The 25829-nt window shown below is 53.0% G+C and overlaps 1 protein-coding gene across 1 annotated transcript; it reads right to left on the reverse strand.

The window, feature by feature from the left end:
- Positions 1 to 547: 547 nt before the first annotated feature.
- On the reverse strand, positions 548 to 10715 carry RAPSN (receptor associated protein of the synapse). Its single transcript, XM_032960191.2, has 8 exons — positions 10310 to 10715; positions 8791 to 8982; positions 7454 to 7612; positions 5867 to 5965; positions 5113 to 5235; positions 4629 to 4682; positions 3465 to 3664; positions 548 to 2254 (listed from the first exon to the last, which is right to left on the reverse strand). Exons 1-8 carry the CDS (start codon positions 10649 to 10651, stop codon positions 2182 to 2184), a joined length of 1242 nt encoding a protein of 413 aa, XP_032816082.2. The 5' UTR covers positions 10652 to 10715; the 3' UTR covers positions 548 to 2181.
- Positions 10716 to 25829: the final 15114 nt, after the last annotated feature.

A 25829-nucleotide genomic window follows, 5' to 3' on the forward strand; every position in this document is an offset into this window, starting at 1 on the left:
TATTCACACTAAAACCAGGCCAACGCTCACTCACACACACACTTTTGACACAAATTCACAACAGAGAGACCATCGTATTTGAATACACAATCACAATCCTGACGTCATTGGCAGGAGTAGGCCACTGTGTGTCGGCGTCACGGACCAAATTTTGCCAAACTGGACCATTGCACCGCAAACGACTCAGTTTGGTCTCAGCAGCGATGGGCGCCCCCCAACTGGTAGATAAAAGCCCCACTCTGGGATATTCTCCTCCTAGTCTCTCGAGGTCTCACCTGGATAAATAAACACGGGAACATCAACTCGAGCAACACTCGTGAAGAGATACCTCTACAGCTGAGCCACCGGCCGGTCGGCACGTGACGTGATTGTAAACAGGTGGCACAGGTGAGCCCTGGGACGCTCATCATGACGTGCGAGCGGCGTGAGAATCAACACGAAGTATTTTTTTTATTTTTGGGAACGAAATTTTTTCTGCACGCTGCGCACACAAAGACGATGTCCGATGTCGAAACGCCGAGTTCCCATCGAGCGAGACAAGACCGAGGAAGGCGTAATGGTCGCCTCACCACACCCATATTTTATTGGTCACCTCGATCACAACTCACGGGCGATGCGTGATGGCGATGCTGATGGTGATGATGGCTTATGACGTGGCCGACGCAGACCATGACTCAATTTGCCCTGCATGCGCCCCACCTCGTTGGCTCTTGGGATCTAAGCAGGGGTCGAGTCAAGTTGTAGTGTTTGGATGGCTGACCACCAGCATGTCCCAGGGCTCGTAGGCTCGGGCTGTAACGCGGCTCGGGGACAGCTGTTTAGAGCGATGGGTTGGGAACAGATCGGCGTTCAGTGATGGGGCCGTCTGCGGATTGAATACATCTGGCAGAAGTCCGAGTGTCGGCGTGGTGAGTTTCCTCGGGGCATTCCGGTTTCCTCCCCACACAGATCCGGACACTGATTAATGGGATCGGCCAAACATCCTCAATATAGCAGCAGGACCCTCTTGAAAAATAGTCGTGTCACTCGGGGTATTATGATAATCATCATGAAAAAGACCAATACGTGTGCCACCAACACTGTGGACTTGTGTCACAGACAATGTGCAGACAATACTCCAGCCGGGCGGTGAAGGTGGCTATACCACACGTGGCTGCCTGTACTCCAAGCACTGTGGAGGCAGCAACGAGGGTTGGTGGATCTCACACAGATGTCGTGAAACTCCCTTCCCGTGGCCGTCGAGGAGGAGCTGTACCCTGGCACGCCAGAAGGCGGTACATGTATAGCAAAGTGTGGACTCGTCACCATCTGTTCCATCTGTACGGGGATAGTTGCCCCCTCGCACGCGTGGGCTGTCTCCGGGTGCTCCGCTGTCTTCTGTTTAATAAACACAACTCATTAATTAGCTCAAGACATCTTAAAATAAATAAAAATAAAAACCCAATTCAGGACTCTCCTGAAATAGAGTCCTACGACTCAATGTGGCTTTCCTGGATAAATAAGCAAATTATCGTCATTATGAAACACCGAGGTGGGCGGTGTTCGTGATTGGTGGCGGTACCAACTGCACGCGCACCCCCGACGGCTGGCGCTGCGCTGGCGTCCCGCGACCCATCGCAAGGCGCCGGTGCCCCGAGCGTGGGCGCGGAGCGCGGCGAGTGGGAGCCACAGGCGGCCTCCCAGGTGAGTACAAAATATGGGATTAGCGCCCCCCATCTCCCCACAGCGCTCGCATTACTGCGTCTCGAGGCGCCCAGTCGCGTGCCCCTTCCCCCTACCGCCTCCTGCTTCAACTCACCCCCTAAAAGCAGACTCCTGTGTCCGCCTCACCTTGCTCACATAGCCACCGCTCTGCCCGCACCTCCACCTGCTCCCCCCACTCTCCTTCCAGACCACCGTGCCACCCCACCACCACGACTCCCCCAAAACACCCCCCCCAACTCAGGAATCGCTCTGCCCCCTACCCCTCCTCCGCCCCCCATCGACACGTGCGGAGATGGGAGTGGGGGAGGCGCACTCACAAGTTATTCGGACTTCCATTTCGTGCACATCATGGTGGTGACACGGGCGCGGAGACGTGCGAGAGAGACGCATCGACTTGAGGCTTGGACTCCTCTCACCCGGGACGTAGCGACACCTCACCGGGTCACCGTCACCCCGCTTCTACCCCCTCCACCTCCGTCAGACAAACCCTGGCTTCACGGTGCTCCTCCGGCAGTTGGGGCAGCCCCGAGTGCCGTTCCCCTGGATGCACCTTTGGGGGTGGGGCGGGGGGTGGGTGAGAGAAGGTGAAGACGATAAACAGGTGGGTAGAGTGGTGAGATCCATCTGACACTCTTTCCACTTGCACATCCGAGCCGTGCTGTGGCCTTGCCGTGTCAGCGCGGCTCAGGAAGCACGGGTTGCTTTTCCACAAGCTGTGCCGCCGACGTTCCAGCAACGCGTGATGCGTGTAGATGACGCTGTGTTTGAGCTGTACTGTATTGTGCGACGTCACACGCATTGGTCATCAGCCCCGCACCCAGTACGCCTTAGTCCTAAGCCAAATTCAGACGTCGTTTCGTGAGGCCAGCGTAGCACGGCTCAGTTCCTGCACCACTCGGTAAAAACGCCAGTGAAAAACCATCCGTGCCATGCTGGACCTGTGCTGGCTCGACTCGGATGCGCAAGTAGAAAAGGGGTAGAGAAATGACCCTGACATCTAAACATTGGTCTAGGGATGGAACGCTGCGCCCATTCATTGATCAACGTAAATTCGTACGCTCACAATGCACGCATTTTAAGTGTTTCAGAGGCGACAATGCCCCTCTCCTCCCCCCTGCGCCCTCCCCCTGCTCCCTCCCCATTATATTCCCAATGCACGCTGAAGGAGGTCACTTGTTACTCAAGAAATCGAGGCACAAAGTGGTGCCATCTGCTGACACATCTGTTTGCGAGCGTGCACCTGACGCGCCCGATCCCTGATGGGATGGCGAGTGGCAGTTGTCATCGCCCGTCTCAAATGCGGGAATCCGCCCAGAGGGAGCCGGGAGCCACCGACGTCCCCTCCACAGCGGGCGGCCTTGTGCAGAGGGCCCTGCCGGTGGTCCCACTCTGCACGAGCATCGAGGGCCCCGGCCACAAGAAGGGGCAGCTACAGAGCAGGCTGCTGCGATGTAACCCAGCTGATATATAGACCCCACCCCACCCAATCCAGACCCCTAAACCCGAGCCCAGAGGTCGGCAACCAAACGAACAACAAGAGCCGTTTTTTTCCAACTCGGTAAAGAAAAGTCAATATTACAAGAGCCGCAATGCGTGTGAAGGCAGCCGTGCGTCACGTCCCAGGGCAGTCCGTAAAGAGTCGCGTGCGGCTCTGGAGTCGCAGGTTGCCGACCCCTCCCTGCCCTAGCCCATCCAAACCTTACCCTGGCCCTTGTAACCCTCGTGGCTTGCTTCCACCCCCACCCCAGCCCCCCACGTACTTGAGGTGGAAGATGTGCGCGCAGGGCAGCGCCTGCAGCTGCAGGTTGCGCTCCCCGATGGCCTCGCCGCAGAGGCCGCAGTAGAGCTCCAGCTCCTCCACGCACTCGTGGAAGCGGACCACGTGCTCGCGCAAGGCGCGCTGCTCGCCCCGCGTGCGGTAGATGCGCTCCGACAGGGCGTGCACCTTGAGCAGGGAGAGCTGCGGGAAGGGGCAGCAGAGCGGGGCCAGCGCTTAGGGCCACCGCGCGTCTCGCTCCAGTCGAGTCTCGCGCGAGATCGCAATCTCTGGTTCAGGAGCTTGATGCCAATGTGTGGGTCTGACGGAGCTTCAGCAGTGAGAGAGAGTTCGTGTCGTGTCGCTGTTCCTGCTCCGTTGAAAGAGCGCAGACTGCAATGACTTTAATTTAACACATAGGATCTCGCGACCAATATAATTAATAATTACGTGTTTTTGGTTAGATCGCGTAAACGTAAATGTATCGGACTCAAATTGTAAATGCTGTGGGTTTGCTCTCCAACGCACCGGTGTGCTGAAGTAGAAACTAATTAGCACGTACTGTTCACGTGCCAAGCCTTGCTAATTGACTGTGTCGGGTGAACATGAGTTTACGACAGTTATATTTACACGATCTAACCCAAAACACTTTACTACGAATATAGTTGGTTTACTGTACGATCCATAGTTTGGGTTGCTTGGCCACAATCACTCGACTGTGGTTGTGTCATTCATGTGTCTCTACGTGTCTCAACGTATCTCTTTGTGTCTCTGTGTGCCTCTGTGTATCTCTATGTGCATCTCTGTATCTCTATGTGCCTCTGTTTATCTCTATGTGCCTCTGTGTATCGTAGATCTTTACCTGTCTCCGTGGGTCTTTACGTATCTCAACGTGTCTCTACGTGTCTCAACGTATCTCTTTGTGTCTCTGTGTATCTCTATGTGCCTCTGTGTATCTCTATGTGCCTCTGTTTATCTCTATGTGCCTCTGTGTATCTCTATGTGCCATAGATCTTTACCTATCTCCGTGGGTCTTTACGTATCTCAATGTGTCTCTACGTGTCTCCGTGGGTCCCTCTGTATCTATACGTGTTGACTATATGGTCCAGAGTTTGTGGAGCATGGCCACACTCCCGTACGTGGTTCCGCGTGTGGAGCAGCAGGGTACCTTGTTCCCCACCGCATCAGCGATCTCGTAACCCTTGCTGAGCGCCTCCAGAGCCTGCCCCGTTCACACAAGGGGGGGTGGGTTGGGGGAAGTGGAAGAGAGAGGTTGGCATGGGCCCTGGAGCAAGGGATGCAATGGGGGCCCCTCATCCCACTCCCCTTTGTAGCTCATGGACAGCTCCTAATTGGCGATGTTGGAGTTGACTTGTGTTGGCGTTGTTGTTGTGGTTGTTGTTGCTGTCTCGTGGTTGTGTTGGAGTTCGTCGTGGTTGCGTTTCAGCCTTGAAGCAAAGCGGCGATTGCTCAAAGAGCTGAGCAGTGATCATCAACAGTCCGTGCCTACAGGTCGCCTCGCTCCGGTCCATTGAACTTTCGTGACTCGATTTGCTGTAGTCGCTGTAGTCGCTGCTCGTGTTTGTTGTTGGTTGATGTGACAGTGGTTGCGGTTGTTGTTGTGTTCGTGGTTTGCCACGTTCACCGCGCACCTTGTCCGAGTCGCTCCGCGTGATCCAGCACTTGGCGAGGCCCAAGAGGACGCCCACGTGACCGAGGCGGTTCCCGATCTCGGTCATGATGCTGAGAGACGACTCGTACCGTGGGAGCGCCTTCTGCAGGGATAGCAACGCGACTCTCTCCGACTCTCCGCTCTCTCCGACCACACTTTAATATGACGTTCGAGAACTTTACGAGGTTATTTTGTCTGAACACCATCGTGGAATCACTGTGAGTCATGACAAAGCTTTGCCCGCGACGATTCGCTCTCCACTCAGGCCCCTGCTCATAGCATGGCGCCATCCACCGGCACACCCGCACACACACACTCACTCTCGTGTATGTGTGTGTTGAACTGATTTCGGACAGTGCTAAACTCGCACGCACTCTCACACGCCCTCTTGCGCACGCCCTCTCGCACACACACAACAAACAAAGATCCCCCCCCCCCGTATAGCCTTAACAGATCGTTGGGGCAAGTGCTGTTAGCGAGCATCTATGAAGGCCGGCATGGCACACAAGGGGGTGGGTGGCCAGAACCACGCCTGGCCGCTTTTTCTCCCCAGTGGCGATGCTCACACAGGTACTCGTTTGAGGCTGAGTCGACCTAGGGGAGGCCCAGAACCGGTTCAGATAATCGTCACTGTTGTCCGGAATCGAACTCGAGTCGCCAGGTTCGTAGCGCAGCGCGCTAACCGCTACACCACCGCTCCCCACTCTTGCACAAACACATACACACACACGTACGTCGATGTCCCCCTTGTTGCGGTGGATGTCAGCGAAGCAGAGGAGGCAGAGCGCCTGCAGAGGCCGGTCCCCGTGCTGCAAAGCGATCTTCATTGATTCCTGGGAGCACACAGAAACAGCTCACCCGGGCAGCCGATTCAGACTGTTGCGACAAGTGCAGTTGGCGAGGACCACGAGCAAGTCACGTGGACGGCACCACCTCCAACCGCTTGCAACTCGGTCGTACACATACATACACAGCACACCACGCAATCATTTATGGCTGAGTTAACCTGTGGGAATTCCAAAACAGGTTCTGATATCAGTTGCCACTGATGTTAGCCGTGGTCGGGAATCGAACTCTGCCGCCTAGAGCAACTCAAATGCGTTATCCCTCATAATTGCTAAGCTTGCCAGATTTAGCGTTCCGGGTCACTCGGCCAAAGACGAGATTTCTGATCGAGCATCGCACGCGGCGCTCTGTGTGCGAGGCTTCGCCCGGCATCGGACTGGGGACCGGCGGCTACCCGCGGGGGCCAACCCACGGAGCCGGCTCGGTGTGGGGTCAGGGCCGAGTCGCCGCTCCGACTTGCGGCGTGGGCGCGGCTCGGGATCATCGCGCGTGACCCCGCGTGACCCGCGACGAGCCACCACCATCTCCTTGTTCTTTCCATGTTGGGTCCACGACTGCTCCCCCTCCTCTAACGCCGTTTTGGGGGCGCTGTCTAGGAACGACGGGACCAACTGGACCCGTACACGTTCACTGTGACGCTCCTCTCGTTAACCTCTGATCAGGCTCTCTGTGCTCGATTTGGCCAACAGTCGCTGTGCGCACCATCGGCACAGCAAAGCGCTGCGCTGCAGAGGCCTCTTAGGTTCAGTGGAAGTTGGCGCTTTAATACTGCGAGGGTAATGAATCATCCAAACGGAGACGTGAATCAATGAATATTTCTGGGGGATTCGTGACGGGTCGCAGGTTAACAAAGTAATGCCCGAGTCCGACTCTCGTCGTGGGTGTTGTAGATTCACAATGGCCGTGTCAGAGCGCCGAGTCAGCAGCTGAGTGCCAAGGTTGTCATTACGCAATGCACCACGGGGAAGTGATGTACCACGTGACAACCCTCCCCCAACCTTGCCTGGCTAGGATCCCGTGTCGCCACACGCTCACGCACAAAGATCCCCCCGCTTTGCCCCCTGGCCTGCCTTGCCAAGTTGTGTTTGCGAGCACCTGTTATGAAGGCCGGCACGGCACACACTGGACACGTGCACTTGTTCATGCGCGTCAAGACACGCCGGAATGCCCGTGAGGTTCACGGTTTCTCACAATGTGGAATGGATTCTCAAGGCTGTGCAATGGATGTTCACGCTGTTGTTGTTAATAACTCACTCGGCCCTATTCGGTGCAGTGTCTCAGCAGCAACTGCTTCCACCGTACATTTTATGTATGTTGAACTTCTTTCGCAACGTACATAGCCAACCGTGCTAATCGGAGCTGATTTAGTTCTCACGTAAAGGAAAACGAACTCGGGGCCACTTGGTTAGTAGAGCAGCGCGCTAACCACTGCGCCACCGCTCCCCACACGCGCCCCACGCACGCGCCCCACGCACCTCGCAGCACTCCATGGCCTCGGCCACGCGGCCCAACTTGCGGTAGGCGACGGCCACGTGGTAGTGGCTCATGGCGCGGTACTTGAGGCTCCACGAGGAGCCGTAGTCGCTCACGAGCTGCGCCGCCTTGCACGGGAAGAAGAGCGCCTTCTCCAAATCCTGAGCCACAGCATCAACATCATCATCAGTGCCGGTGAAATCATCACCACCATCACCTTCACCATCATCTTCACCATCACCACCTTCACCATCATCTTCACCATCAACATCACCACCATCACCTTCACCATCATCTTCACCATCAACATCACCACCATCATCTTCACCATCAACATCACCACCATCACCTTCACCATCATCTTCACCATCAACATCACCACCATCACCTTCACCATCATCTTCACCATCAACATCATCATCATCACCACCATCATCATCGCCACCATCATCGTCATCATCCAAGCATTGTCATCATAATCTTCAATATTGTCATCAGAGTCAGTGTCATTACCATTGTCCAAGCAATTATTGGCATCGGTGTCATCAGTGTAATAATCAATCAGCATAATAATCATTATCTAATTAATCATTGCCCTCGTTACGATAATTGTCATCAGAGTCATTAGCATTATCATCAGCAGCAGCACCACCGTCACTTATCACCAACAAGCAGCCATCAACGCCACCACCATCATTCCACGGCAGGATTGAGGCTGATTAGCACTTGGATTGGAGACTGCCTTTGACTATCATCAGCAGCTGTAGACTTGGGTTGCAATGTGACTGGCAAGATGTGCGGAGTACAGAAGTGTGCTACGCTGCCGAATTCACGGTGGGTTTCATCCCACGTGTCAAACACGAGCAGAATGGGCCGGCTTTTCTGCATCGTCAGCATTATCGCCGCCAACATTAATTAATCATCGTTACTGTCTCATGCCCATGTCGTATGTGTACCATGCCGAACATCTCGAGACGTGCGCGTGCGTGCATGCGCGTGTGTGCCCGTCATTCCGATCTGCGGCAGTGGGGCAGTAAACGCGCTGCGCTACGAACCCAGCCACCCGAGTTCGATTACCGCTCACGGCCAACACCAACGATGATTATCTGAATCAATCTTGAACTCTGGTAGGTCGACTCAGCCTCAAGTGAGTACCTGGTACTTGATGTGTAACCATCGCCACGAGGGAGACGGGTGGCGGGGGCGTGGCGTCTGTTGGTCACCCACCTCCACACAGGTGCTACTCGCCAACAGCACTTCCCCCAACATCCCTTTAAGACCATACGGGTAACCTTTGTCTTTGTCACCCCAAACTCCCCGTCCCCCTGCCCGCCCGTGCCTGTAGCTGCGCGTAGAGCCCCCCCAGGCTGCAGCAGACGCGGCACTCGAGCATCTTGTCGTCGTTGTTGTGCGCGTAGCGCAGGGCGCGCTCCAGCGCCTCCAGCGCCTTCTGGAAGCAGCTGAGGCCCAGGTGCGCGTTCCCCATGCTCAGGTACACCTGGCCGTTCAGGCCCGCGCCCACCGTGGTGCCCTGCGCACGGCGCACCCACACACAGACGCGCACGTCAAGGCCCAGCGTGAATTCCCCAGGAAATGCGCATTGAGGCGGTGGCCCCCTTCTCGAGGTGGCTCCACCGGTCTGGCGTCACCGTAAACAACGCCACGACTGATGCCGTTATCTGGGCCACATCCAGATGTGATCGGTAGAGCTACGTGCTGGCAAAAGGGCCCTTTGCAGCACCATAAAACGATCGACATTGGCATTCAGCTCGCTGAACATATTGCCACACGCACGAGTAGAACAGCCAGTGGTGGAAATTCCATATTTATATATTTATATAACGGGAGCGAGTCCGTTCACAGGACACCGGGTATTGACTTCTCCACAAAGTGGGGCTCGTTGATGCTCATTTTTATCGATCCCGGGATTTGACCTCTTGACCTTCCGATCGCTGCAAACCGCTCGCTCTGCCGCTGAGCCGCCACGTGGCCACGTGAGAGGTTCGGAGGGGGGGGGGTCATTTGTTTTCCATTGAACCACAAGGTTCGCGAACTTCTGTAAAAAGAACTGGTTGCGTGAACAATGAAGTTCCCAACTGCATGGCTTTAAAACGGAACAGCGAAAAATGTAAAGGAGCAGCACGGAGTGAAGCACGCCTGGAATTGCACCGAGAGCCCCTACATGGGAGTGGACCGCAGGAGAAGCGCAGGTTGACGCCGCACCAAGCCGCCCAGGGGAGCGAGAGGGGGCAGAGCCGCCACGGCCACACGGGACGATGGCCATGACGCTCAAAGATAATGATGACGGGATTGGGTTGGAACGCGTCCGAGAGGAGATGGAGCGATAGTGAAATCCGCTCGTGTGCAGGGTGGATTGGTGCATCGCAGGATCGTTAGTGATGGCGGTGGCTTGGAAGAGGCCTCTATCCAGCAGTGGATTGACCATGGCTGGTGATGATGTGAGCAGTGAAACTCGACATATTTGGTGATCTCGGCAGGAATTCCATAACGACGCTGAATGGAGTCGGACATGGCCACTCACGATTATGGCGGTGAAACCACGCACCCAGAAGGATGGCAGGCGTGCTCTCCGTGGTGGTGGCGACGATGATGAATGATTGCATGATGACGATGATTACGAATGAATGTTGATGGTGTTGATTGAAAGATAACGGTGATTGCATGTTAATGACGATGATTATTGAATAACGATAGAATATTCATAGAATATAAATGATAGTAGAGGTTATAATTGAATGTTGGTAATGATTGAAGGTTGACGATTGAACGATGATTGATGCGGACGTTCACGATTGATGGTGATGATGCAAGCAGCAGTTGCTGGTAGCGCCTCGTGCCTGCATGTCCACGCTGCACCGGCAGTACGACACCGTCTTGTGGAAGTCGCAGAGCTTCTCGTTGGCGCGCGCCAGGTTGAGGTAGGCCTCGGCCAAGAGGTCCGGATCGCCGAGGTCCCTCGCGGTGTCGATCTGCGTCACGGCGAAGCGCAGCATCTCGCGGAAGCGGCCCAGCTCGGCGTGCGCCGTGATGAGGCAGCCGAGCACGCGGAACCGAGACACGGGGTCATCGTGCGCGCGCTCCAGGACGCGCTGCCACACGGACAGCGCCCGGTCCGTGTCGTTGGCCTGGTACAGACGCAGCCCTTTCTCAATGCCCTGCTTCGTCTGGTCCTGGCCCATGGCGCTCGATCTCGCTTCGAGCAGACGATCCCCTCCCCTGCTCCTCCTGCCCACCCACCCCCGCCCCCCTCTCTCCTGGGTCCCCCCCCCCCACTAGTCACACAGCAGCACCCACGTCCCCCACCTCTCCCCAACTCTTCTGCGATCTGCTCAGCGGTCACCGGCTTCCGCCCGCGACTTTGGCTGCTTGGAGCGTGTGGTGGTGGTGGTGGTGAGGAAGGTGGTGAAGGATGCGGTGAGCGAGGTGGTGTGGGAAGGAAGCTCTGGTGGTAATGAACCCCGTGACGCAGCGGATGAATGGAGGGACCTGTTTGGAACGCGCTTGGTTATTCCTGCGCGACTGGTCTCTTCAATATCAGCTGACGATAACGACCCCCCCCTCGTCGTCCTCCTCCTCCGTGTCGTCGTCTTCACTTCACCGACACGGATGCACGTCCGCCCGGATAAAGAGTGGAGGTCGCGCCCCGTTCTTCTCGCGGTGGCGCTGTCATGTCCTCTGCTTTGGTAACGGAGGAGTTGTGTCCCTACCGCCCGTGTCTCTCTCCCCGTGGCAGCGTTCTCCTCTCAAACGGACCGGCGCCCCGACTCACGCAGCACGGACGCTCTCATGTCGACAACTGGACGAGCCGCAGTCTCGGGCCGAAGAAAAGGTCCGGGAAGGCGAGGAGCCGCCTCTCTCGTCCCGCGCCGAAGAGGGGGGGGGGACGCTGCTCCGCCAACCCCCGAGTCCCCGGACACCCCCCCCCCTCCACGAGTTGAGGAGCCGGACCCCCCAGATCAGCTTGAGCCACCGCTCAGAGTCACGGCCTCTGGGCCCCTTCGCTCCCCGTGCTGCCCTCCTCGCTCGCGGCCGCCGCGGGCCTCGCTGCTCGCTTCGGGCCGCCGGAGTCGCCGCGGGCGGCGCGCGGCATTGGGGCTCAGGGGCCGAGGGGGGAGAGCGGAGCCCAAAACATCCCCGCAGCTGCGCCCGTCCATCCCGCGCGCTGACATCACCGCCTCGCGCCGCATCCCTCCTCCCTCTCCGGACAACGTCTCCCACCCCCTCCCACCCACTACCACCCACTACCACCACCCACTACCACCCACCACCACCCCCCACCACCCCCCACCCGCCACCTCCACTCCGCGCTGTGCGTGAAGGCGGCTGCAGGAGCAGCGCCGCGACCCCGCGGATTCCGTGCGGGAGTTGAGAGCAAAACAACGGGGGGAGGTGGTGTGATGACACGCAACGTGTGTGTGCGTGTCTCTGTGTAAGTGTGTGTAACTGTGTATGTGTGTACATGCCTGTCTGTATGTGTTTATGTGTGTGTATGTGTGTGTGCATGCTGCGCGTGTGTATGCTTGTAGGGATCGGCGACCCGAGTTCAGTGAGGATTATCTGAACCGGTCCAGGGCCTCCCCTCGGTCGATTGAGCATTAAATGTGTCCCTAGTGCGGTGTGTAAACCTGGCCACTGAGGAGACAAAGGCGGCCGGGCGTGGTGCTGGCCACACACCACCTTCATAGGAGTTCGCTAACAGCTCTCGCCCCAGCAGTCTGTGACGCTATGCATGTGTGTGTGCATGTGGTTAAATATGAAAAACATGGTCTCTAAGAATAAGAACGAGATTTTACTATTGTACAACTGAAAACATTTTGTTTGTATAATTACGCAACAATATATATATTCACATTTCCCAGCATCACACTTACACCACTTGTGTAAGCTCACGTGTGTATGTGTGCGCAAGTCAACGGAATAATGTATGCACCCATGCTTTGTGGTGCACAGGTGTACTTGGTGTGTACACACGCCGTGTACTTGCATGCACACATGTGCGCGGGCGGTGTGTACTCGCGTGCACGCGATGTGTATAGACATTGATTGTACTCGTGTACCCGTGTACCCGTATACCCATGTGCTCAGTCGTGTACTCGCGTGCCCATGTATCAGTGTACCGGTGTATCAGTGTACCCGTGTACCCATGTATCCGTGTACCCATGTATCCGTGTACCCATGTACCCGTGTACCCATGTATCAGTGTACCCGTGTATCCGTGTACCCATGTACCCGTGTACCCATGTATCAGTGTACCCGTGTACCCATGTATCCGTGTACCCATGTATCCATGTACCCATGTACCCGTGTACCCATGTGCTCAGTCGTGTACTCGCGTGCCCATGTATCAGTGTACCGGTGTATCAGTGTACCCGTGTACCCATGTATCCGTGTACCCATGTATCCGTGTACCCATGTACCCGTGTACCCATGTATCAGTGTACCCATGTATCCGTGTACCCATGTACCCGTGTACCCATGTATCAGTGTACCCGTGTACCCATGTATCCGTGTACCCATGTATCCATGTACCCATGTACCCGTGTACCCATGTATCAGTGTACCCGTGTATCCGTGTACCCATGTACCCGTGTACCCATGTCTCAGTGTACCCGTGTACCCGTGTATCCGTGTACCCATGTACCCGTGTACACGTGTACCCGTGTACCCATGTATCAGTGTACCCATGTATCGGTGTACCCGTGTATCCGTGTACCCATGTATCAGTGTACCCATGTATCCGTGTACCCATGTACCCGTGTACCCGTGTATCTATGTATCCGTGTACCCGTGTATCGGTGTATCCGTGTACCCGTGTACCCGTGTATCCGTGTACCCGTGTACCCATGTATCCGTGTACCCATGTATCAGTGTACCCATGTACCCATGTATCCGTGTACCCATGTATCAGTGTACCCATGTATCCGTGTACCCGTGTACCCGTGTATCCGTGTACCCGTGTATCCGTGTACCCATGTATCCGTGTACCCATGTATCAGTGTACCCATGTACCCGTGTACCCGTGTACCCGTGTATCTATGTATCCGTGTACCCGTGTATCAGTGTACCCGTGTACCCGTGTATCCGTGTACCCGTGTATCCGTGTACCGGTGTACCCGTGTACCCGTGTATCCGTGTATCCGTGTACCCATGTATCCGTGTACCCATGTATCAGTGTACCCATGTATCCGTGTACCCATGTACCCGTGTACCCGTGTATCTATGTATCCGTGTACCCGTGTATCCGTGTATCCGTGTACCCGTGTATCCGTGTACCCGTGTATCCATGTACCCGTGTACCTGTGTACCCATGTACCCGTGTACCCGTGTATCCGTGTACCCGTGTACCCGTGTATCAGTGTACCCGTGTACCCGTGTATCCGTGTACCCGTGTACCCGTGTACCCGTGTATCAATGTACCCGTGTATCCGTGTACCCGTGTACCCGTGTACCCATGTATCAGTGTACCCGTGTACCCGTGTATCAGTGTACCCGTGTACCCGTGTACCCATGTATCAGTGTACCCGTGTACCCGTGTACCCATGTATCAGTGTACCCGTGTACCCGTGTACCCGTGTATCCGTGTACCCGTGTATCTATGTACCCGTGTATCTATGTACCCGTGTACCCGTGTATCTATGTACCCGTGTACCCGTGTATCTATGTACCCGTGTACCCGTGTATCTATGTACCCGTGTACCCGTGTATCTATGTACCCGTATACCCGTGTACCCAGTTGACAGCTGCTCCCCCGTTGCGAACAAGAGGCGAGGAATGCGCGGAGCGCGCCGCTTTATTTGGCGAGAGGGAGCCGCGCGCTCCCGGGCGGCTCCAGGGGGGCACGCGGCAGCTGGGGGGGTCCCCGGGGGTGTGGGGGGAGCATGGGGGTGGGGGGGGTGTAGAGTGGGGGGGGGGGCATGGGGGTGGGGGGTGTGTAGAGTGGGGGGGGGAGTTGAAGGAGGTGGTGGGGGGGGATGTTCGGGTTCCCATATCCTGTCCCCCCTGCCCCATGCGGCGCGTGTGTCCATTCACTCGGTGGCGACGTGTGGCCTGGACAGCCCCTTGTCAATACACTGCTCGATGAAGGCCTTGTCGGTCATATGGTCATACTTCACCAAGCTGGTCATCGAGAGCTGACTGGTCCGGGGTTCCGGTCCAAAACTGAGGCCACGCAAAGGCAGTGCCCCACTGCACGAGTTTGGGTCTGATACAAGTCTGTAGATCCTATCTAGTCCTATGGGTCCGATACGAATCTATTGATCCTTTGTAATCCTATGGGTCCCTTCCGAGTCAACAGATCCTATGCAGCGGAGCTGTCTCTAGGGGGCGCTGAATGCGCGTCCCGCGGGGCCACACGAAGGGCCCCACTCGGCATTCTCGCGGCGGGACCCAGGATGACGAAGACAAGTCGCTGACACGGAATGGTGGTGCACATCGCGAGCCAGTATCCACTACGACCCGTCGTGTCCCCCCTGACCCAGTGTCCACCTTGACCCAGTCTACTATAACCCGTGGTGTCCCCCCTGACCCAGTGTCCACCCTGACCCAGTCTACTATAACCCGTGGTGTCCACTGTGACCCCGTGCCACCACTGCACTCCACTGCACACCTTCATAGGTGCCAGTTCACACCGCTTGCCCCGACAGTCTTTTAAGGCTATAGGGTTGAGCCGGGGTTGGCTCTGCAGGAGTCATGAAGCATCGTCCAGTCGTGTCCATCTAGCGTCGACTCGCACGACTATCCCATTCGCAGAGCAAACAGCAGTACTTTGTGTATGCAGTCTGCAGACAAAGCAAGAGAGAAACAACCTTCAAATCGCCACAAAGCTGCCACTGATGTTGGTCATAGTTTAAGCACCTCAACAATTGTTTTATGTTATAGGTTTCCTTCATATGGACTGCATGACCAACTGGAATTTATGTTGTTGCAGGCTACAAGTTCACCTTCAATGAAGAAGAATGGGACAAGATCCTTTTGACAGTCACGGAACATGGAAATCCTAACATCACCTGCCAGGAGATTCCACTGCTGCAGTCTGGAGCCCAACAGCTCTGCCTTACTCTTGGGTAGTTCCAAATCCCTGACAAGGTCTTTCAGTTCAGCTTGTGTTATGAGGTGTGGTTCAGAGGAGGAGGATGGGAGAAAATCTGGGTCATGTGACCTTGATGGTTTAGGACCAGAAGTTTCATCCTCTTCCTCGTCTGACTCAAGTGAGAATTATTATGGTGCATCAGTAACCGGCAGTCCTTCTCCGTGGGGTACTGGGCGTATAGCTGATGGAATGTTTGGATAGTGCAGTCCACTTTGTCTTCTTTGACACACCTTTCCCAACTGGAGGTGCCATGCAGAAGTGATAATCGCTGATATGATCTGTTGGCTCTCTCCAAACCATTGGCACTGCAAAAGGCATAGATTTCCTTTTCCTGTTCAACCACTGACGAAGATTTGTTGCACAAGTGTTGCAACATATGTTTGGGGCCTACATCTTGTCCTGATCTCCAATTTTGCAACCAAAATAAAGGTGATAGGCTTTCTTAACCATAGTGATTATACTGCGTTTTTGTGATGCAAACGTCACTTCACCACAAACATAGCAGAAGTTATCTGCTTTGTTCACACAAGTACGAGGCATCTCTGTTCACTTTGGCTAACAGAAATGTGTCCTCTTCTTTGGTTCTTTCGGTAAAGTCACGTAGAATGATAATAAAATAATAAATTGATAAAATAAAATAACACAATAATAGTCTCACGACGTTTCGGCCACAACACAAGCGGCCTTCATCAGGTGAAGGGGGGCGAGACTGTCTGGTAGGACAGCGCTGGAGTGAAAGAGCCACGTTCAGATACGGCCTTTAAGCTGTGTGAGAGGAACACAGCGCCCTCAAATTTCAGCACCACGGATAGCTACGGGCCCCGTTCAGACGGACGAATTCGTCCATGGTCGGAACAGAGGAGGGGGAGAGAGACAGCTGGGAGGCCCTAGTATGCTCCATATTGTAAAACTATACCATTAACCGTGGTGTGAGAGGTATTAAGAGGCAATGCTGGCGAAAGAGCTGCGGTCTGAAGGTCATCGTAAAAATACAATTAATTAAGAACAGAAATGATTTAAAACATCTTTCCAGTGGTTACTAAGCCTGAATCCATCTTCTCGGTTGAAATTGTCTTTGTGCTTGTATATGTGAATGGCCTCATGAACGAATCTCTCATGGTAGCCAGTTGGTTTGCAAAGAACCTCCGTCTTGGAGAAGTCAATGTCATGTGAGCCCACTGAATTATAACAGTGATCTGCCACGGCAGAGGAGTTCGTCCTACCGTGTTTCAAGTTTGCTTTGTGTTCGCGGATGCGGTCCGAGATATGTCTTTTGGTTTCTCCAATGTAGCTACTACCACAGAGGCACTTTAGTTTGTAAACGCCCGGGTACTGTATGTCTGGAACAGCATCTTTTACAGATGGAACTAAATCACGGATTTTATGTACTGTGTTGAATCGGACCTGGATCTTGTGTTTGTTCAGGATTTTGGAGATATTTTTAGTGACCCCTGCAATGTAGGGTAAGGTGATGGTTTTGAGTGGCTCCACAAGAGGATCCTTCTTCATGACTGGAGTGATGGCTTTGCGGATTGTGTAGTCGGAGTAGCCATTAGCCCTGAGAGCCTGGTGTACGTGCTTGAGTTCACTGGTAATGTGTTCCTGGTCGGAAATGCATTGGGCTCTATGGTATAGAGTCTTGATGAGGGAGTTCTTCTGGGATGGATGGTGGTGGGAATCCGGTTTCAAGTAAGCATCTGTATGGGTAGCTTTCCTGTAGACAGAGTGGCTCATTGAACCATCATGTCTTCTTTTAATTAAGACATCCAAAAAGGGTAGTTTGCCATCTTTTTCGACCTCCATGGTAAATCTGATGGCTGGGTGTATGGAATTGATGTGGTCGCGGAATTGGTCTAGAGCAGGCTGGCCATGTGGCCAGATGACAAAGGTGTCATCAATGTACCTCTTCCATAAGGTCGGGCGTAGAGTGGCAGTCTGGATGGCGTCAGTTTCAAATTTTTCCATGAATACGTTGGCTACAACCGGAGATAGGGGGGAGCCCATTGGGGTGCCCTCAGTTTGTTTGTAGAAAGTTCCATTCCAGGTGAAGTAAGACAAGGTTCATCAAGGACTGCATACTGATGTACTCCCCCTGGTGAGACATTGCTTAACCAACACTTACTTGACCTGGAATGGAACTTTCTACAAACAAACTGAGGGCACCCCAATGGGCTCCCCCCTATCTCCGGTTGTAGCCAACGTATTCATGGAAAAATTTGAAACTGACGCCATCCAGACTGCCACTCTACGCCCGACCTTATGGAAGAGGTACCTTGATGACACCTTTGTCATCTGGCCACATGGCCAGCCTGTTCTAGACCAATTCCGCGACCACATCAATTCCATACACCCAGCCATCAGATTTACCATGGAGGTCGAAAAAGATGGCAAACTACCCTTTTTGGATGTCTTAATTAAAAGAAGACATGATGGTTCAATGAGCCACTCTGTCTACAGGAAAGCTACCCATACAGATGCTTACTTGAAACCGGATTCCCACCACCATCCATCCCAGAAGAACTCCCTCATCAAGACTCTATACCATAGAGCCCAATGCATTTCCGACCAGGAACACATTACCAGTGAACTCAAGCACGTACACCAGGCTCTCAGGGCTAATGGCTACTCCAACTACACAATCCGCAAAGCCATCACTCCAGTCATGAAGAAGGATCCTCTTGTGGAGCCACTCAAAACCATCACATTACCCTACATTGCAGGGGTCACTAAAACGATCTCCAAAATCCTGAACAAACACAAGATCCAGGTCCGATTCAACACAGTACATAAAATCCGTGATTTAGTTCCATCTGTAAAAGATGCTGTTCCAGACATACAGTACCCGGGCGTTTACAAACTAAAGTGCCTCTGTGGTAGTAGCTACATTGGAGAAACCAAAAGACATATCTCGGACCGCATCCGCGAACACAAAGCAGACTTGAAACACGGTAGGACGAACTCCTCTGCCGTGGCAGATCACTGTTATAATTCAGTGGGCTCACATGACATTGACTTCTCCAAGACGGAGGTTCTTTGCAAACCAACCGGCTACCATGAGAGATTCGTTCATGAGGCCATTCACATATACAAGCACAGAGACAATTTCAACCGAGAAGATGGATTCAGGCTTAGTAACCACTGGAAAGATGTTTTAAATCATTTCTGTTCTTAATTAATTGTATTTTTACGATGACCTTCAGACCGCAGCTCTTTCGCCAGCATTGCCTCTTAATACCTCTCACACCACGGTTAATGGTATAGCTTTACAATATGGAGCATACTAGGGCCTCGCAGCTGTCTCTCTCCCCCTCCTCTGTTCCGACCATGGACGAACTCGTCCGTCTGAACGGGGCCCGTAGCTATCCGTGGTGCTGAAATTTGAGGGCGCTTTGTTCCTCTCACACAGCTTGAAGGCCGTATCTGAACGTGGCTCTTTCACTCCAGCGCTGTCCTACCAGACAGTCTCGCCCCCCTTCACCTGATGAAGGCCGCTTGTGTTGTGGCCGAAACGTCGTGAGACTATTATTGTGTTATTTTATTTTATCAATTTATTATTTTATTATCATTCTACGTGACTTTACCGAAAGAACCAAAGAAGATGAATCATTGCAGTCACGAAAGCTTTAAATCGAGAAATGTGTCCCTTTGCAAAATCAAATACTGACAAATAAGAGAGCACGACACTGTATGATTTCTAGAGCTGATATAGGGCAATTGTTCAGCAGAGGGATGCAAGCCTAGTTATGATTGCATCATCCATGACTTCTCGGAATAACATGATGCAGTTCACATCATGTATGATGCAATACCAGGTTCAGATTGCATCATTCATTGTTTTGCTCATAAAGCAAATACTGTCCAAACCCAGTCATAGATTTATTCATAGATCCAGTCAAATATATATTTTAGTAATTTGTGGTTTAAATTGAAATCCCTTCCCTTTATAACTCACTTATCCTCAGCCATTCTCAAGTCAAGGGTCGTATCTACTGACCCAGGAGCATAGCTTGAAAACTAGAGCGAATCAACAATTTTAAGCATCATTTTCATTCTCAGCTACCCAGGTCCCACATCTGGCGTTCCCCGTGAGAAACAAGACGCCAATTGTGACACATCCCGTCCGTCTCACCAGCAGAGTCCGGCTTGCCCAAAGCAATGCTGATGATCTGCCGGATGTTTAGAGGCAATGGCCCTCCCTCTGTTGGATACGTGTCCTAGTTGGACAATACCACGGTATATTTTACGCTGTTTATGGGTGTATCGTCATTAACAGAAGAGAGAGTTACAGCCGGTTTATGGTCGCCCTTCGGCAGAGCACAAAGCGTCGCCACGGTGCTCAGCGAGGGCTTCTCCTGTACCCGCATCCACCCAGGCACATGGCAGCAACGGCGGCTATGAGGCCACTGACGAATCCCTTGCGAGAGTTATACCGATTCATAGCCACACCACTCTTCGCGTGCCGTTCGGGTCTTTATAGGTGTTGGCTAAGAGCGCTCCCCTCTGTACATGAGAATCTATGTGGATGTGTGTAAGTCTGCGTGTGTATGCGTGTGTGGGGAGCGGTGGCGCAGTGGTTAGCGCACTACAAACCCGGCGACCCGAATTCGATTCCCGCTCAAACCTAATTTCTGAGACCGGTCCTGAACCTCCCCTAGGTTTACTCAGCCTTAAATGAGTAGATGACAGCCGGGCTGGTGTTGGCCACCCACCTCCTCGTCGGCACTTGCCCCGGCAGTTTAAATGCTGTACGAGCGAACTTTGTTTTTGGGTGTGAATGTACGCGTGCGAATGCGGTAATTGCTGACGTGCGCGCCTCTGTTTGCGCGAATTCATTCCTAATCGCGCCCTTATCGACCCGAGGTAAACACTACAATGTGTAAAGACAAACTCCGCCTCAGTGATAACCGCGTCAAAGCCAACCTTGACATGGGAACCGGCGGTGGGAGGCGAGGGGAGGGTGTCACTCCCCCAACCCCCGCACAAAGACAAAGCCAATATCACGTCCGGCCGTCATTGTCGCCCGAGTGGCGATGTTTACACATCCCACCATGAACTCATTTGAGGCTGAGTCGATCTAGGCGAGGCCCAAGACCGGTTCAGATAATCGTCACTGGTGTTGGCTGTGAGCGGGAATCGAACCCGGGTCGCCGGGTTCCTAGCGCATCGCGCTAACCGCTACACTACCGCTCCCCAATACACACTCACACTTACACACACGATACACACACAATACACACACGATACACACAAATACACACACAATACACACACGATACGCACACTTACACACAATACAGACACAATACACACACGATACACACACGATACACACACTTACACACAATACACACACTTACACACAATACACACACAATACACACACAATACACACAATACACACAGATACACACACGATACACACAATACACACACGATACACACACGATACACACACGATACACACACAATACACACGATACACACACGATACACACACGATACACACCCGATACACACACGATACACACAAAATACACACGATACACACGATACACACACAATACACACACGATACACACACGATACACACATGATACACACACGATACAGACATGATACACACACGATACAGACACAATACACACGATACACACACGATACACACACGATACACACAATACACACACGATACACACACGATACACACAATATACACACAATACACACACAATACACACACGATACACACACGATACACACAATACACACACGATACACACAATACACACACGATACACACACGATACACACAATACACCCACAATATACACATAATACACACACGATACACACAATGCACACACAATACACACACGATACACACACAATATACACACAATACACACACACGATACACACACGATACACACACAATACACACACGATACACACACGATACACACACGATACACACAATACACACGATACACACACGATACACACACGATACACACAATACACACACAATATACACATAATACACACACGATACACACACAATGCACACACAATACACACACGATACACACACAATATACACACAATACACACACACGATACACACACGATACACACACAATACACACACAATACACACACGATACACACGATACACACAGATACACACACAATATACACATAATACACACACGATACACACACGATACACACACACGATACACACAGATACACACACACAAACCTACCACTTACATACTCACAGCCACGCATTAACACACACGCGGTTCAAACGCGGGTTCGTTCATACATACGTACACACACACACTGCACACACGTTCACACACACATTGACAAGTACAAACACATTAACAAAAACACACGTATCAGCACACACATATTGGCACGTACACAGCCCTCGCACCTAAGTAAGCAGTGTTGTGTGCGGCTATGACGGCGCGTCCATGGGAATATTACCCATGTGGCGATGCCCCAACCCTCACCTCAGCCCAAGCAAGCGCGACCCTCCCCCTGGTCACCGCTCGGCTGGCGGACACGAGCAGTCCGTGAGGAGTCCTGGCCAGATGTTTCTAGTGAATTATGTGAAACCCGTCTAAAAAGTAATTCACTCTCCTTGTTCGTATAAATACATCGCTACGACGAGAGTTCTGCTCTGGTTCGTGGTGCCCTCAGAGGCCCGGGGTGGTCTGAGACGCCTCAATGGGAACGCACCGTGGCCCTGTCAATGTTCCATCACTCTGCTGTGTCAGTCAAGCTGTGTGAGTCACGTGGTTCCAGTCTCGTTCATACTGCGGTGTCAGTAACGATGCGACTCTCTTTCTCTCTCTATTGCGTACAACTGGAGCCTGGAGGAATAGCAGCTTATATGTGCACACATTAGTTAGCCAGGACATGGCTTCAAGTTCATGTGGAGTGGTGGATTGTTTCAGGACCACCGTTGAATTATCGGAGTTCACATAGAGATGCATAGACTTGCATAGAGACCAATATACGCAGATCGAAATTCACATACTGTATTCGCATGGAGAGCCGTGCAGAGGCTTTTATATATTCACATACAAACCCATATAATGTCATACATGCTCATATCCTCACATAGATCATCCATAGACTCACACAGAGTTCGCGGTGGTTGACTGTTATGTGGCCGATGGTGAGGTCAATGTTCCGTCAAATCGCAATGCTCCGAGCTTTCTTTCATGTCCCACCCTTGGAGACGTGGGGGGGGGAGGATGGTTCCGTGAGACCGGCGCCATTCCACTGAAGGCGCGCGACCCACGGTTCGCGAGGAGGTGGTGGATGATCAAGGCGCGGAGGTTCGTGCGGCGTGTTCAGCTGTTTGACTCACGCGGCATCAATCACGCGGTGTCACTCACTCGCTGCCAGTCTCACCGCGTCAACCGCACGCAGAGTCGCGTCTTTTCTCACGGCCATGGGTGGGCGCGGTCGCTAGATCCATCAAAACCGGGGGGACACTGGGTGGAGTTGGGGGGGAGAGGCGATCTGGACCACCTTTTTTTGCGTAAATATCAAATCGAGTCGGTGACCTGACGCTGCCTTGCGGATAGTCCACAGCTGCACGGCACCCCTACAGCGAGGGAAAAAAGTATTTGATCCCCTGCTGATTTTGTACGTTCGCCCACTGACAGAGGTCAGACGTTTCTTTTAGTTGGACACCAGGCTTGCACACATCTCAGGAGGGATTTTGTCCAACTCCTCTTTGCAGATCTTCTCCAAGTCATTAAGGTTTCGAGGCTGACGTTTGGCAACTCGAACCTTCAGCTCCCTCCACAGATTTTCTATGGGATTAAGGTCTGGAGACTGGCTAGGCCACTCCAGGACCTTAATGTGCTTCTTCTTGAGCCACTCCTTTGTTGCCTTGGCCGTGTGTTTTGGGTCATTGTCATGCTGGAATACCCATCCACGACCCATTTTCAATGCCCTGGCTAAGGGAAGGAGGTTCTCATCCAAGATTTGACGGTACATGGCCTCGTCCATCGTTCCTTTGATGCGGTGAAGTTGTCCAGTCCCCTTAGCAGAAAAACACCCCCAAAGCATGTTTCCACCTCCATGTTTGACGGTGGGGATGGTGTTATTGGGGTCATAGGCAGAATTCCTCCTCCAAACACGGCAAGTTGAGTTGATGCCAAAGAGCTCCATTTTGGTCTCATCTGACCACAACACTTTCACCCAGTTGTCCTCAGAATCATTCAGATGTTCATTGGCAAACTTCAGACGGGCATGTATATGTGCTTTCTTGAGCAGGGGGACCTTGCGGGCGCTGCAGGATTTCAGTCCTTCACGGCGTAGTGTGTTACCAATTGTTTTCTTGGTGACTATGGTCCCAGCTGCCTTGAGATCATTGACAAGATCCTCCCGTGTAGTTCTGGGCTGATTTCTCACCGTTCTCATGATCATTGCAACTCCACGAGGTGAGATCTTGCATGGAGCCCCAGGCCAAGGGAGATTGACAGTTCTTTTGTGTTTCTTCCATTTGCGAATAATCGCACCAACTGTTGTCAACTTCTCACTAAGCTGCTTGGCAATGGTCTTGTAGCCCATTCCAGCCTTGTGTAGGTCTACAATCTTGTCCCTGATATCCTTGGAGAGCTCTTTGGTCTTGGCCATGGTGGAGAGTTTGGAATCTGACTGATTGATTGCTTCTGTGGACAGGTGTCTTTAATACAGGTAACAAGCTGACATTAGGAGCACTCCCTTTAAGCGTGTGCTCCTAATTTCAGCTCGTTACCTGTGTAGTGTTCGATTTCACTCGGACAACTTCTGTCTTTCTTCGAACACCGCTTTATTTACAACTCTCAGCATGTCCTCCACATTCCACAATATCCAGGTCGCCACGGCTCGCTCGCCGTGCTTCACTCGACTCGCTCGCCACCTTTGTCTCTCCACTCCCCACGATTACTTCGCTTGCTCCGCACTCAGCGACTCCGCACTCAGCGACTCCACACTCAGCAACTCCGCACTCAGCAACTCCGCACTCAGCAACTCCGCACTCAGCGTCTTCGCACACAGCGACTTCGCACACAGCGTCTTCAGCTCCGCTATTGCTACGCTCTCTCCACTACTGGCTATTCTAGTCTCCAGCTCCGCTATCGCTACGCTCTCTCTCCACTAACTACTTCTCTTCTTCAGCTCCGCTATCGCTATACTCACTCCACTGCTGGCTATTCTCTTCAGCTCCGCTATCGCTATGCTCACTCCACTGCTGGATATTCTCTTCAGCTCTGCTCCAAATTCTGTTTCCCACTCTGTCTCCAAACTCTCCTCCAAACTCCACGTCTTGCCTCGTCCAGCTCCCAACTCCAACTCTGTCTCTCAAACTCTGTCTTCCAAACTCTGTCTCTCAAACTCTGTCTTCCCTAAGCTCTCCAACGTCAACCCATCTCCAAGCTCTCTGCTCTTCAACCTCTCTCCAAGCTCTTCACCATTCAACCCAACTCCAAGCTCAACTCCCTTCAACTCAACTCTCCTCTGTTGACTCCGACTCCCGCTCTTATACCCGTTCTCATTACACCTCCAATTAATTAACCCGCGTCCCAACGGTGCTCCGCGTGACCGTCGCACCTGTTTCTCGCCAGACTTCCAGACGCCTCTCCAGCCCCGGCAACAGCACCAACCAATCACAGCCGTCCACGGCTACCCCAGCTTAATTGCCCTAACATAACCTGCGCTGTATTCGCCTTCACTGCAGGCTGACCCAAGATAACCCGAACTGTCTGTCTGATCATGTAATCACGCTGTTTCCACAACGCACCTTCGTACTCCACTACATCACCCCCCCCCCCCCCCCCGTGAATAAAAAATCTAGCCGTCCCGGCTACGACGACACTTCGACCTCTGGGTAGTGGAGTACCTTGGACATAACAATGGACAACAACATAACAACACCAACGCATCACAGAAACATATGTACAACAGCCGTACGAGGCGTAAAAGTCAATAGAAAGTTCTTCATCGGGAGCAAGTTCCAGCGGCCAGTCTTCAACGAGTTCGCGTGGCCGAGCCCCCAGGGGAGGCGAGCACGCGCTCCACTCCCCCCTTCAAGTCCACATCCAGCCAGCACAACCGGCGACTCCAAGGGCGGCAGGTGCAGGAATCCTGTGACGAGAGAAAACAACCCTCCTGAGGCATCACTCGACGAACACTCGCCTCGGCTCGTCGGACAGAGCAGTCACCTGACCCAGGGAAATGGAGATGATCAATTCCACCCG

The sequence above is a fragment of the Petromyzon marinus genome, chromosome 24, assembly GCF_048934315.1.
Source record: "Petromyzon marinus isolate PM22_M1 ecotype Great Lakes invasive population chromosome 24, UKy_Petmar_22M1.pri1.0, whole genome shotgun sequence".
NCBI lineage: Eukaryota > Metazoa > Chordata > Hyperoartia > Petromyzontiformes > Petromyzontidae > Petromyzon > Petromyzon marinus.

What these genes read in the sequence shown, in the direction of transcription:
- RAPSN (XM_032960191.2), bottom strand. Translation starts at nt 10,651, where the DNA reads ATGGGCCAGGACCAGACGAAGCAGGGCATTGAGAAAGGGCTGCGTCTG. An exon ending in AGGCCATGGAGTGCTGCGAG is followed by an intron (nt 5,966 to 7,453) that starts GTGCGTGGGGCG and finishes GTGTGCTCCCAG; the next exon opens with GAATCAATGAAGATCGCTTT. An exon ending in GCAACAAGGGGGACATCGAC is followed by an intron (nt 5,236 to 5,866) that starts GTACGTGTGTGT and finishes CTATCCCTGCAG; the next exon opens with AAGGCGCTCCCACGGTACGA.